Consider the following 14,160-nt stretch of genomic DNA (forward strand, 5'->3'; position numbering starts at 1 on the left):
GTCCCATAGCTGCACAGGGTGGGGGTGCGGGTCCTATTCTGATGCTTCCCATAATCCTGTGCTACAGCCCTAGGGTGGTCTGGGCTCAGAAGGCGCCCTGTAAACCTCAGACAAGGCCCAGCTCCTCCCTGGGAGCCCCAGAGGAGAGGGGGCAGGGCCCCACAACTTCTCAGTGGCAAGAAGTCCAGCCCCCCCCCCCCAACTCAGAGCCCTCAGAGGGTCCAGTGGCGCCCTCCACCCAAGCCCCACCTGGAAGCCACCCATCCACGATCTCAGATGCTTGGCCAGCCTGCCCACCCACCCAAGGCCACCACCGCACCTGGGCAGGTCCCTCGGCAACCAAAAGGGGCACAGTAGCAAGAAGGGAGAGGTGCCCCTAGAACGAACACTTCCCGCTTTGCCTGTGAAGAAGCCCCCTGGAGACGCCTGTCCACTCTGGAAGTTTCTCAGCAAAGCCCAGGCCTCCCCAGCAAAGGCACTCCCAGTGGACCAAGGGAGTCCACTCCCAGACACCGTGGGGGACGTGGGGACCGGCCTGTCCACCTGTCAGCTCCCAGACTCCCAGGGATCCAGCTGGGATCCACCAGGTCCCAGAATTCACCCAAAACAGCCCGGTGTGTGCAGGTAAGCGGGGCACAGTGCGCGCATTTCCCGCTGGCGATTCCAGTCCAAAGAAAGAGAAAGCGCGAGAGGCCGCATGCCCGCTAAGAAAGGAGCCACTCCGGCTACGGGGAGCGCCCAGGGGGCGGCACCGACAGGGAGAGGGCTGGCCGCCACCTGGGTACGGAGCGCACCTGCCCCGCCTGGCGGGCAGTGTGAGGGGCAGCCGGGCAGGGGCCGAGAGGTCCCAGCAGCCTCAGGTCGGGCTGTGCAGACCACGCCGAGGAGCCCGGCATCAGACCCGAGGGGACCTTTAAATAAGCAAATGTCACAAATCAAGACTTCTGGGGCCTGGAGCAGAGGCGACTCCTAGGAAAGGCTCCTGGGAACAGCTCCAGCGCAGCGAGGGGGTGGGCTGGGGGCCAGGGCAAGGCTGAGGGGCGCCCCACCTGAACTTCCCGCAGCCAACAGCCTGAGGCCAGTCTCAAGGCCACAGCCTGTCCCTCCACAGCCGTGAAGGCCCCCCTCCCTTTGCATGCTGCCCACGCATCACCATCACCCAGCACCTCACTGAAGGCCACGATCAGCACACACGGGGGGACTAGAGAGACTGGGGAGGTGGGTCCCAGCCCCAGGCTCCTTGCAGGGGAGCCCGCGACAGGGAGGGGGCAGTGGGCACCCACCAGGCCCGGCCCACCCCGGCCCAGCCCCCAGGACACCCTTCTCCAGGGAGAACCCGGCCCGGAGGAAGGGTGAGGAGAGACGTCGGGGGGCCGGGGTGAACCAGCAGGCTCCCAGAAGCCCCCTCCCCCTAGCGCCGGGGGGGCAGCAGCTGGAGACTGCACCCTGGTCAGATTTGTCTGGAAGCACATTACAACACTTCCCACATCTGTTTCCACTTCCCGACCCAGAGAAGCTTCACGGAGCAGCGCCCGGACATGTGAGTATGCGTCCTGAGTGCCGGGAGGGCCCCCCCGGGGCTGGCAGGCCGCCCTGCCACATAGCAGTAAGGCAGGCAGGGATGGGGCCGCTGGGAGCCTGCCGGGCCCGCTCTGGGTCTCCGGGGTGAGAGAAGGGGTGTCCGACCCCCAGCCCCCCCCAGAGAACGACCATCCCGTGGCCTCCCAGACACAGCAGCCCTGTGCCCTCGGCCCCTGCGTCCAGAGCCAGCCAGGAGAGGGGCACAGGAGGGTGGGGAGTGAGCGCTGGCCGCCCGACCCCAGACCTGCCTCCGGCCCAGCGGGCGCCTGGCTCTGTCCCCTCCCCCCAGTAGCCCTCCACGCTCGCAGGGACAGCAGGCCACGGCCAGGCACTCCATCAAGCCTACTCCCCACAGGAAAAGAACGTGCTGAGGAAGTGAGGGTCAGGACCCTGCTTTTGGCTACCCCTCCCCCCCACCCCGCCACAGCCCAACCCCCTACGCTCCCTAAGGCTGGGCCCAGGAACCCCAGCCCACGGGCCCCAGAGCAGTCTCACGCCGCCCCCGCCCTCACCAGGCCTCCCCTGACACCCAGCAAGCACCCAAGTCGCCCCCGAGATTGGTCCCCATCACTGCGGCTTCTGCAGAGAGGGCGCTCCACAGTATCGGGGCCCAGGGGCTCCTCCCCAGGTGCACAGAGGCGCCCCGGGAACGCGGCTTCAGCGTCCCAGGGCCCAGCCTCAGCAGGGGGAGCCAGGTCCTTGGGACTCCTCCTTTCCCTCCCCCAGGAGCTGCACACTCAGCAGGACGGAGACGCCCGCACACAGACCCCAGAGGGTCTCTCAGTCCCTGAGTACAGGGACTCCAGCCCCTGTCCTGGCGGGCGCGCCCAGCAAGTGGGTGTCTCCGCTCCCGGAGCCGCAGGGCGCTTACCCAAACAGGTCCTGCCGTCCGCGTGGAGCCGGAATCCGGGCTTGCACTCACAGACGTAGGAGCCTGGCGTGTTCACACAGCTGTGCTGGCAGCCGCCATTGTGCACCTGGCACTCATCCACATCTGCGCGGGGACACAAGGCCAAGGGTTAACGGCCAGCAGCCACCTGGGGTCGGGGCCCCTCGCTGAGGAAACTCGGTGGCTGCAGAGGGGACTGGGCGGGGCAGGGGGAGCGGTAGGGGAGTGGAGTGCGCTTCCCAAGTCCAAATCCAGAAATCCCCGGGACGGTGCCAGCCAGGGCCCGCCGCTCCTCTGGGGCCCATGCACCCCAAAGGAAAAAACCGGTAACTCGTGAGGTGCCCTTGCCCAGGCTTTGGGGGACAAAAAGCCCAAGGGAGGGCAGGGGGTAGAGGGACTAGATGCCACCCCAAATTCACATCCATCCGGAGCCTCAGAATGTGACCTTATCTGCAAATAAAATGCAAATGCAAGTAAAGATCCAGGCAAGACCGCACTGGGTGAGGGGGGCCCTAGATCCTGCGACTGGGGTCCTGACAAGAGACACACGGGAAAGCAGAGGTTAGAGTGAGGTGGCCACAAGCCGAGGGACAATGGGAGCCACGAGAGGCTGGGGGACACGTCAAGGACAGGAGGTCTCAGAGGGAGCGTGGCCCTGCCGTGACCTTGATGCTGGACTCCCAGCCTCCAGGAACAGCGAGAGAACCAACGTCTACTGTTGTGTCCGTTTTGTTCCCAGGAAACGAACGCAGGACCTGTCTGGGGTCCCCGGGGGGCTCCCAATGCCAGGGGGACAGGAGACCACCAGCAAGAACCCTAGCACAGGACCCAGTGGAGGTCCCTGGCACTCCGCTTCTGGGAGAACACCTCCCATCTGAGACCACCGACCACCAGGGCAGGACACCTGTGCCCATGCACCCCAGGAGGGTCACACCTCCTTCTGCAGGAATGCAAAGGTGTGGAGAAGATTGGGGCTGCCCTCGCCTCTCATCCCTCCCTCCAGGCTTCCGTCCACCAAGCTGAGCTCGAGGGGAGGCTGGGCAGCGACTGAGGTCATCAGAACAGGCTGCCCGGGACACCTGCGTGCGAGGCTAGGGCCAGGAAGGACGCAACTGCCCGGGAGACACGGAGACCGGGGCGGGAAGCCGCTGCAGACACGGAGCATCCCCAGCGTGCCGGGCACGGGGACGGGAGCCCACGCCTGGGCCACGGGCCAGTCCGCGCTTTTCAGACACAGCCTCACCAGCTGAGCAGCCAGCTCCCCTAACCACAGAAGCAAGGAGACAGACACACAGACCCTTCAATCAAGCACGTACAAGCCACGACTGCACCCTCCAGTTCCCGTGAAAATGCCCACCTTCGGTGCTCCGACCCTAAAATGCCAGCCACGTGAGCCCACTTCTGAAGGGCGCCGAAGGCAGCACACGGGGGCCAGGCTCCTCCCGGCCACCCCAGAGCCTGCCCACCAGGTTATGCAAACCCCGCCACCGGTCCATGCTCAGAATGTGCCCGGCCGGCACTCCAGAAACGACACAGAGCCAGGGCCTCTGCTCCACACACAAGCTGCGTCTACTCTGGGGACACCCCCGGGGCCCTGCCAAGCCCTGAGGCTGCCTAAGACAGAAGACAGAGGAGCAAGAGAGGCTCTCTTGGAGTCCTCTCAGAACGGAACCAGGGTGATTCATGGGAAGCTGGAGGGCAGAGCAGAGCCCCCAAAGAGGGTGGGGGACAGAGGGACCTGGGGCACAGCTGAGGGAGAGCTGGCTGGGCGGGGAGGGGATAGAAGGATAGACCCACAGCCATCGGGCAGGGCAGGCGGACAGCACCCACCCAAGCGGGCTCAGGGAGGAGACCCTGGAGACCCCGCCCGTCCCTTCTGAGCGCAGATCCCTGTCTTTGAGAGAGTCCCCGAAAGGTAAGTGCCTCCAGGGGGCACAGCCCCGGGCACACAGTTGGCACTCAGTGAAGCTTTGAGGAAGGTGCACCACGTGTGTGTTGAGGGCTGGGTGGACGGCGGCCTCGCCAGGCAGGCAGGTGTCATTCCGGCAGGCTGACCCCGTGACGTGGCCGCGGAGGCAGGTGCTGGGTGAGCAGGCAGGCAGGGACGCTGGTTTCTGGAAACCTGCTCTCGGCCGGCAGCTCTGTCTCCATGCTCACTCAGTCCAGACCCTGGGGACAGGCAGGCTCGGATGGCACCACGCCCCTGAGCCGCTCGGACACCTGGCTGGGGGCGCTGAGCCCACCCTGAGGACTGCACCCTCCAGCGGCTCCCGGGCGGGTCGGATAGGGAGCCCTGGTCAACGTCAGCCTCTCGGGCCCGCTCAGCAGCCCTGTGGGCCACAAGGACACCAGATGGGCAGTCTGGGAAGAGCCACGTGGGGGGACGCAGGGGCAGGAGGCAGCCGTCAGCCAGCAGGGCCCCTCCAGTCGGGGCCTCCCTCCCCAGCTCACACCCCCTGCCCACGTGACCACTGTTCTGGCCCCCCTGCTGCCCGCACAGGAACACTCAGACTCCACCCCAGGGGACAGAAATCCTGCTCTTTGCTAAGATGCACAGGCCCACATCCGCCAAGCCGTCTCCCAGGGCGCCCCCCTCGGGAGGGGCTGGCACGCTGACCACAGCCCCGAGCTCTCCCTGGCCCCTGGAGCCACACTGCCTGGTGATCTGCAACCTGCCACTGGGGAGGGGGGGGTGGGGACAAGATCTGTGAGCGGGGGCCCGGCAGGTGCAATGATGCTCAGCCACCACTTCGGGCACCACTTGTGCCGTCAGCCCGGGTGGGTATCTGGACACAGCGGGCAGTTCAAGGCCGAAGGATCTGAAGCCTCCCCCTTCAGCTCTCTGGGCAAGGGAAGCCTGTTTAAGGGTGGTGGGGCGTTTGGCCACATGACCTCCAGCTGGGGCCCCTTCACAGAGACAGAACCAGGACACAAGCAGGATCCAGTTACCTAAACCCGCCTGCCCCACTCCTGAGGTGACCACGTGGGGGCAGAGCAGAGCTGTCCTCAGCCCGCTCCAACCACCGGGAGCTTCTGACTCCGTGACCGTGGCCGTGGCCATGGCTGTGACCTGAGAGCCACAGCTCAGTGGTCTTTAAGGAGAGTGTGGTCAGCCCTCCAAAGGTCCACATCCTAATCCCTGGAGCCTGGTCCAGCAAAAGCGACTTTGCAAGTGGGCTTAAGTTGAGGACAGCGAGGTGACCAATGATCCTGGAGTATCCAGGGGGGTCCTGTGTCATGACGTGGCCCTTAAAGGAAGGGGCAAGAGGGTCAGAGAGAAAGAGATGGGAAGACACCCGGCCCCTGGCTGTGTCGACGGAGGCGGCGCTACCGTCAAGGATGCGGTGCCTCTAGACGCTGGGAGGACAAGGAAGCAGGTTCTCCCTGGAGCCTCGGAAGGAACCAGGCCTGTCAATTCCTAGACTTTAGCTCATTTCAGATTTCCGACCTCTGGAACCAAAAGGTAATAGACCCGTATGGTTTTAAGCCACTCAGATTGGGGTGATTTGTTGCAGCAGCCGCAGGAGTTAAACATGGGGCACATGTAAAGATTCCCTCCGTGGTCTTTTCTGGAACTGTGGGGTGGGGAGGCCAGGTTTCCAAATGTCCACTCTGGCCAACCCGGCCTCCTGACTCCCACAGTAAGATCCCCTGTGCTCCCCGGGGGCTGGCCGTGCTCCCCTGGGCCCCGTCCTGCAGGCCTGCCCTCTCGGGCCAAGTGGCCTACACATAGCGATTCCTTCCCGCCGTGGAATCAGTGCCCTGAGGCACCCCAAGCAGCAGGGCCCCAACTGAGCATTGACACAGAAGGCCTTGGAACCACCAAGAGAACATCACTCTCCAGGTGGCACAGAAGGGGGCCTGGGTCCTCCCCCAGGCCGAAAGAGAACGCAAAGGCACCGCACCTCCCATGCTGACCCAGTGGAGCCAGGGGACGAAAGCTGCCTCTGGGTGCAGACCCCCTGCCCTCTGCAGCCCGAGGCCCAGCTGACACTCGTCTGGGGCAGCTCACACCTGCGTGGGAGGAGCCGGGAGCCCAGGAGCGGGCAGGTCCAGAGCCGGGCTACGGGAAGGAACAGCCGGGCCTGGGGCCTCCAGCATCGCCCACAGGTGCCGTGCTGCCCTCAGCTGACACGTGCGGCTGGAGACTTGAGCAGCCTGGTGACACATCACCGGGCTGAGACCCGGCTGGCTCCCCGGCGGTGCCTGGGGACGCCCATCACGACACGGCCGGGAGCCCATCAAGTCACGGCAGCTCCCAAGCCCGGAGCTCAGGCCAGGGCCAAACAAGCTGCCCCTGCAGAAACCACCCAGAGAAGCCCCTTCTGAAGCCCTGCTCCCTCCAGATGCTGCCGGGAAGCTCAGCTCCGATGGTTACCAAGTTCAGAGTCCTGCTTTCCTCCCAAACACGCCAGAGGGTCCTCAGGCCCGCAGGTGGCGCCCTGTCAACCACAGGCCGGGATCCTTTCCTCTCTGCAAGTCCAGGCAGGCCTGGGGTGGGGGGTGGGGGGTTCCCCGAAGCCCAGCCCCACACAGCCCCAGGCCTCGGGATGCTACACAACCTCATGGCGCTTAGTGCCACGCTGCTTCAGTGACAGCACCGGCCTGGCCTCGACTGAGCCAGAGTGGGAGGGCTGCCTACCCCGTGGGGACGCAGCCAGGGACCCGGCTGGCCAAGTGACAAAGCCAGGGAAGGTGGGAGACGGCCACCATCAGGGGCCTGCAGCTCAGTGCTCGATGTGTCCCCTGGCACGGAGGGCCGCAGAGACGGCCCCAGGGACAGCTGGGCAGGGCCAGCATCTCCAAGAAGACGCGTGCCCTGCCCAGAGCCACACGCAGGGCCGGGAAGGCCTGGAGGGGAGCGCCCCCGCCCCTGCCGTGATCCGGTTGATGACTCACCACGCCCCACCTCACATTCCTGAGGATGACCAGCTCCAAGTTCTGAGGAGCTCCCTCCCGCAGGGAGGGTGGCCCAGCGTGGGTACCAGATCTGGAGAGCAGGGAGAAGCAGGATGCAGCCAGGACAGGGGTGTATCTGCCGGGGTCCTCACAGCTCACCCGGAGCCCACTGGGCTGACCACTCCCAAGGCTTGCGGAAAGGTGACAGAAAGAAAGGCTAGCGCCTGCACATCCACCCAAGCCCTGGGCACCCCGGAAGCCGAGACTTTGCCCGGGGACCCCAAGGACTCTCTCTTGAGCCTGCCTTCCTGCCTGACCCCCAGAGCGGCCAGCGCCAGGGAAATGCACGCCCTGTGCCACAGGCCAATGCAAGGGGCTGTTTTATTCTTCCCTCCGCTCAAGACCACTCTGCTGTCGGCAGCCCCCTCAGCCAGGCCCGAGAGGGGATGGAATGTCGACGGCTCAGGGCGCAGGGGCCCCGTCCCAGAGGAAGGGGGCCGCCGGCGGCACTGCCCCCGCCCTGCTCCCTCCGGCCTCGGCTCCGTCAGCCGGCCAGCCGGGCCGGGCGCAGGCCGGACCCAAGCGGAGCAAAGGGAGCCCAGCGCGGAGCAGGGCACCGCCTCCCCCACGCCCCCCGCGCAGAGTCCGCGCGGCGCCCACCTGGCCTCCGGTCCCCGGCGTTCCCGGAGTAGCCGGCCTGGCCCAGGTGGCACGGGACGCAGCCCCTCCACAGGTAGCGGTAGTGCGTGCCCGCGACGCGCGCCAGGCCCCCCAGCAGCCCGAGGCACCAGAGCGCGGCCAGTCCCCCGCGGCCGCGGGACGCTTCCATGGCCGGTCGGCGAGCGGCGCGCACCCCAGCGGCCCCGCCGCGCTCTGAGCCCGGCGCCCCGCCCCTCGCCTTTATGTTCTCGGCTTTCCCTCCGCCCCCCGCAGGTGAAAGCCAAATCCTAGAGGAGGACGGGCCGCCCCCGCCCCCCGCCCCGCCCCCGCGGGCCGCGCCCTCGCCCCCCAGTGCACCGCCCACCGCCCCCGCGCACTCCCGCGCGCGCGCGCGCGCGCGCGCCCTCGCACTCGCGCCCTCGCACTCGGACACAGGCACCCCTCAGGCCAAGACGCAGAGACACGTGCACAAACAGACCCACGTGTGCAAATACGCACGCGACACACAGGGGACCCTGCACAGACGTATTCAGCAAACCCAGACACACATGCTCAAACACCTGTGTTTCCAGCACCAACGCGGGAAAGTAACCAAGGCAGAAACGGAGGCCACCCTGGCAATGCCACCTGGGGCTTTGAGAAGGCAGCTCGGTGGGGTGGGGTTGGGTGCTGTTAAGTGTGAGGGGGGTGGGGAGCCAAGCCACCAAAGTGGAAATCCCAAGGGGCAGAGATGCCTGCAGCCCCCAAGCCCGGTGTCCTGCGCCCTGAACTGTCGTGTCCTCCAGTGGACAGGGACTGGCACCCGGAGGGAGCAAGGGAATCCCTGTGCCCACGGCAGGTGGGAGAGGGCCACGGGGAAAAATGGACTCCCTAGCAAGGACAGCAAGCCCCAGATGCCAGGCTACAGAAGCCCGGGAGGCAAGTCCGAATCCTCAAGGACAGGGCCTGAGGCTCCAGCCTTGTCCAAAGTGGCCAATGGCATCATAAGGGTCTATGCATTCTGGCCCCGATGAGTGCTGGACCGGCGGCCCCATGCTGGCTCCTGATGTCTTGGCCCTCGTGCCCTGCCTAGGCCGACCCTCTAGCTCCTGGCCAACTACTGGGGCAAAGGCCCTATTGGCCATCACTCAGCCCTGCCCCGCAATGGGTGGGGTCCTCAAGTTTGTGGGAGAGAGGCACCAACCCACCTTGCCCGGTCCTGTCTGCAGTGCGGAGGCCAGCCCATTGGCCCCCCGCCTGCCAGGCGCCCTGCAGTGCAGACACAGGCCTGCCCGGGGCCCGCCTGCCTGTCTGCCCCCGCCTCCTGGATGAGCCTCTCTTCTGGCCTCCCTCTGAACAGCACACCAGCCTTCGAACTCCGGGCTCTCGCCCGGGGAGCCTCCGGAAGTCTCCCCGATGGGCACACTGTCAGATTGCTGTTTGAACGGGGCCTTCCACGTGGGCTGGCGGTCCGTTACTGCAACGTAAACCTCGTTCTCCAACAGCATGCAAACAAGTGCTAACAGAAACCGGAGGATCTCACCCCTGCGGCCAGCAGCCGGGGTGCAGGGGGACGGGAGGCCGTGGAGACTGTCTGTCTCGCAGGAAGGGGCAGAGAGACACCTCGGATCCACAGATCACCCTCAACAACGGGGCGTAGGGCCTGGGGCTCCTCCGGGAGCACCCTTCTGGGGTGGAGGCCCCTCGAAGCATCACTAACTCCCATGCAGGACCAAGGCCGTGGGAGGAGGAGGAGCCAAAGACAGGAAGGGGGAGGCGCCGGCCTCATCTCCCATGCAGCCCAAGTCTAGCCCACCCTGGGAAAGGGCTCTGCCTTGTCCCTTGTCACAGCGGGGCCTGAGTACGGGAACTGTAGCTCGTCCTGAATGGAGACACGCACTGGGGGTAAAACACACCACTTTCTTGGTACCAAAAAGATGATGGCACTCCTTCTCATTTTTGTATTAATCACACGTTAAAATGATTCTACCTGGACGTGTTGCGTTAAATGAGATACGTCGTCAAAATTAACGTCACCTGCTTCCTTCCTTTTTCAGTGCTGCTTCCAGAGAACTTCAGGTAGACACGTGCTCTCAGTGTGGCTCCGGCTACCTCTGCCGGGCAGCGCTGGTCTTCCCAAGCCCAGCCCCCAGCTCTGCTACCAAGGGGCACGAGGCTCTCTGTGCCCACTGCCTTGTCTGTAACGAGGGATGATAATCACAGAGCCGGTAAGCTGATGGGGAAAATACTTCACTGAGAGTCAGTAGGAGTCAGTCAAGGTTGGTGGCCAGGCCCTCCCCCAGGTGGGGCAGCAAGCCCCAAGGAAGTGCCCAGACTGGGTCTCCGAGGGGCGGTATCCTGGGACCTGGCCGGCTCCCTGCAACATGGCAGATGCAGCCGTGAGGACACGGCATCCTGGAACCCAGCCAGGCCAGCCTGAGACGAGCCAAGGGGCCTGAGGACCGTCCCTAGCTCTCTTTTTTTTCTTAGTATTACTTATTTTAGAGAGAGACAGAGTGCGAGCAGGGGAGGGGCAGATATAAAGGGAGACACAGAACCCGAAGCCGGCTCCAGGCCCCGAGCTGTCAGCACAGAGCCCGACGTGGGGCTCCAACTCACGAACCGCGAGATCATGACCTGAGCTGAAGTCGGACGCTCAACCGACTGAGCCACCCAGGCGCCCCAGGACTGTCCCTATCCCACAAGAGCCACCTCCCCAGTGCCCCCTGCACTCCCTCCCCGACCCCAGGACCCCCAGCCAGGGACCGCTGCTCGGGCCACCTCGTCCCACCGCGGGGCTGTCACCTTCCTTCTGTATCCACCCGGACCCCGTCGCACATCCCAGCCTTGGGGTGGGGAGGCATGCTGCTCCAGGCCTCTGTCCTCAGCACCGGTACGGCTAGGGGCTGGGAAGGGCAGAGCACAGTCTGCAAGCAGCAGGCATGGGTGCAGGCCCACGGACGAGTCCCAGGACCCCACTGGGCCTGCTTCCTCGTCTATGCAGTGGGCAGGACACGGTTCTGAGCAGCAGCAAATAAGGGTTATGATGAGGTCCCCAGAGCCTGGGACGGCTTTGGCACCTCCCTGAAGGACCGGGGGGGGGGGGCTGCGGATGGCTCTGGGCCCTACCCCCACCAGGCCAGGCACGGGGACTCAGGCACGGCCATGCAGGCCAGCAGACCACCCAGGACAGAACACCACCGGCCGTCCAGACAGTGCCCGCAGCCGCCCCACTGTCCCCCCGCCCCCCGGGCTCGGTGCCGCCGAGCGCATCCAGGGCCGCGGCTGTGGGGTCTGGAAGCTGTTTGGGAAATGCTTTCTCGATGCGGAAATGCGGGCTGGGCGTCTCTGCCCGGCGGAATGTCTGTGTGTCAGCAGAAGGAGCCGTTTCCCCCCCACCCGCCAGGCCGGCTCCAGCTTTCCTCTCCCAGCTGGGCGGCCACGGGGCTCCTTTGCCAGGCCCCAGGCTGGGGTGAGGGCCCCGTGCTGCCCCACAAATGCCACACTGCCCCCTCAGGGCCACAGACCCCTGACATCAGGGCTTTAGGGAGAGCTGCCACGTTCCTGGGTCAGCTGGGGCCAGCAGGAAGCAGAACACAGGCAAGCTCACCCCCACTTGTAGTGTCTGTCCCCTGGTACTCATGGACACCTCCTCCCTGAAGCCCTCCCTGAGGCCTCTCGAGGCCCCCACCCTGCTCAGTTCAGGGACCTGCCCACATGCTGCCAATCTGAGGGGGTGGGGAGGTGTTCCCCCCAACCCCGCCCCGTGCCAGCTGCCTTAGCTCCGGGATGCAGAGTGGGCGCCGGGTGAAGTCTGGCTGAGCCTGGGAGCGTGAGATGCTGGCCCGCGTCGGGAGGCTGTCTCACACCTCCCCCCTTCCTGGGGGTCAAGACATGGAGTGAGCAGGCCCTCCAGCAGAACCCAAGGAGGCCAAGCATCAGGCACCCTGTGTGGCCCCCGCGGGGGAACCCACAGGGCTGGACCCTCCCCATGTGGCTGGGGGCCAGGCGTTCCTGGGTCCCAGCTTCTCAGGAGGAGCTAACCGCTCTGCAGGCGGGGCGGGGCTCCAGGAGAGAGGGACACACAGAGAGACTCCCAGAAGTCACTGCCCGTGGTCCCAGGGTGCCTGGACTTGAGGGTGAAGTCGCCGGCACGGCAGGCTCCAGAGTCCAACAGCAGGTGCTGGCCACCCAGCAGCTGTGGCCCTGGGCGCTGTGTGGGGGCCGAGGCCACGCCCACGCACGGGGGGCGGGGCAGGAAGACCCGGTCCTCCAGGCTCTCCGGCACCTCTGCTCACTCCGCTCCCCCTCCTACTGAAGTCGGGCGTGTCCCGTGTCCCTTCTGGGCGGGAGCGACGGACAGCAAGTGCCCGAGCGGACTCCCCACAGCCACAGCATGCCCGGGGACACACACGGGGTTCCACCTGTCTGGGCCCCGGGGGAAAGCTTCTTTGAGGGTGCAGGATGAAGGGGGGGAGCATGGGGGGGGTAGAAAAGGGGAAGAGTGGGGCAGGGTGGGCTGAAAGGCAGAGACCGGGTACTGGGCGCCGAAGGCAGGGGAGAGCAGTGTAGGTGCCATCCAGGAGGCTGGGGGCACAGGGACCGAACATGACAGGCTAGGGATCAGACAGCCCCTGGCTTGTCTTCAATCTGCCCTGTGGGGAGAGGGGGGTACGTCTTCTCAGATGGAAAGTCCTCCTTGCCACCTCCGGTCCCCCAGGTGACAAACGCCCTGCCTGGTTGTTCCCACCCTTGACATCCAGAGCCCAGCCCAGAGGGGAGGCCAGTTTTTGGTCTGGGGCCACACGCGATCAACCCAGACCCAGCGGAGCTGCCTGCAGGACGCCCCCCGCCCCCTCCCTGCCCCCCCCCCTGCCCCGTGCTGCTGCCTGAGTTTATTTCAGGAGCGGGGAGCCAGCTGGTCCCCGCGCCAGCCTCATGGTAAACCCATTACCCGGCTGGACTCCTCACCCAAGCAGAGGGAAGGAAAATTGAAACCACGGTTGCTTCCGAGAGCCCGGCTGCCATTCCTGACTATGGCCTCGGTGGCAGGGGCCCGGCGCAGTGGGGGTGCTCCCTCCTCTTTCACACACGGGCCCCCCAGGAGAGCCCAAGGCAGAGCAGGCCCCGTGTCCTCCGGGCACCAGCCAGCTCGGGGGGCCTCAGACCCCGGCACCACGCCGCAGAACCCAAGGCCTGCCCTGCTCCGGGGAGGCGCCCGCTGAGGGCCAGCCCCAGAGCCGTGCCGGAGGCCTCCCACACACGTGTGCACACGCGTGTGTGCGCGTGACAGGGCCCGCTCTGTGGCTGCCCGCTGCCTGGACTCACGCCCCTGCCGTCACGCACAGGCTGTGGTGACTCCAGGGCTAGCTGTGACACCACCCGAGTCCAGGAACGCCCACGGCCCCCACGACGGGCACAGCCCCCGAGGCCTGGCTCTCACCGAGGGCATCTGAGCTGCCAGGGACGCATGCACAGCGCTGGGGCTCACACTACTCAGAGACGGGGAGCCGGTGAAGGCTGATGGACGGGGAGGTTTCCCCGAGAAGGCGACGAGCCAGACTGTGGCCAGGTAGCGGGGAAGGGGGCAGCCGTGAAGACTGGCTCGTTGGAGGACATCTGGGCGGGGGCAGGCCTGTGGGTGCAGAGGCAGGAAAGGCCGGTGAGGGGAGGATGCCAGCCGGGGAATCTGGCCGAAGCCGTGCGCCTGGCCCTGGTCCACAGCAGTCACCCAGAGAGACGGCCAGAAGGAACCAGAACATCGACGGCCAGGCGCATCACCAGGCCCTCACCCAGCAGCCCGCTCGGCCTGCTGGGCCCCGTCGGTCACCCCTCCTGCTGTTTTCCCACCCGAAGGCCAAACCCGAAGGCAGGACGCTGCGGTCACGGGGGTGTCGGCCAGCTCCAGCCAGTGTCGGGGACCAGCCCGCACATATGCTCCTTTTCAAGGTGCCCGAGCCCGAAACTGGCAGGCTGGCCATCGGCCCCTCCTGCCGCTGAGGCCCCGACGTCACACCACAAGTACTCAAGGCCACGTCCTGCAGAGGCTGAGCTCAGGGACAGACACCGTGCATGTGACAAGCAGAGGGACAAGAAGTAAGTCCAGAGGGCTCCCCAGCTCTGACCCGGCAGGCCAAGGGCCCGGGCTCTGA

At 65.9% G+C, this 14,160-nt stretch overlaps 1 protein-coding gene across 6 annotated transcripts in view; it reads right to left on the reverse strand.

Annotated features, from left to right (window-relative positions):
• Window positions 1-14,160, reverse strand: part of MEGF6 (multiple EGF like domains 6) — an 85,982-nt gene that overhangs the window by 25,534 nt on the left and 46,288 nt on the right. For 4 of the 6 annotated variants that reach the window (XM_045475388.1, XM_045475390.1, XM_045475389.1 and 1 more), the window contains exon 5: window positions 2,453-2,575. In XM_045475388.1, coding sequence (XP_045331344.1) covers window positions 2,453-2,575 — 123 coding nt within the window. Of the gene's footprint in view, window positions 1-2,452; window positions 2,576-8,029; window positions 8,245-14,160 lie in introns of those variants that run through there. The other 2 variants (XM_045475392.1, XM_045475391.1) reach the window with 1 other exon arrangement.

Source organism: Leopardus geoffroyi, chromosome C1, assembly GCF_018350155.1.
Source record: "Leopardus geoffroyi isolate Oge1 chromosome C1, O.geoffroyi_Oge1_pat1.0, whole genome shotgun sequence".
NCBI lineage: Eukaryota > Metazoa > Chordata > Mammalia > Carnivora > Felidae > Leopardus > Leopardus geoffroyi.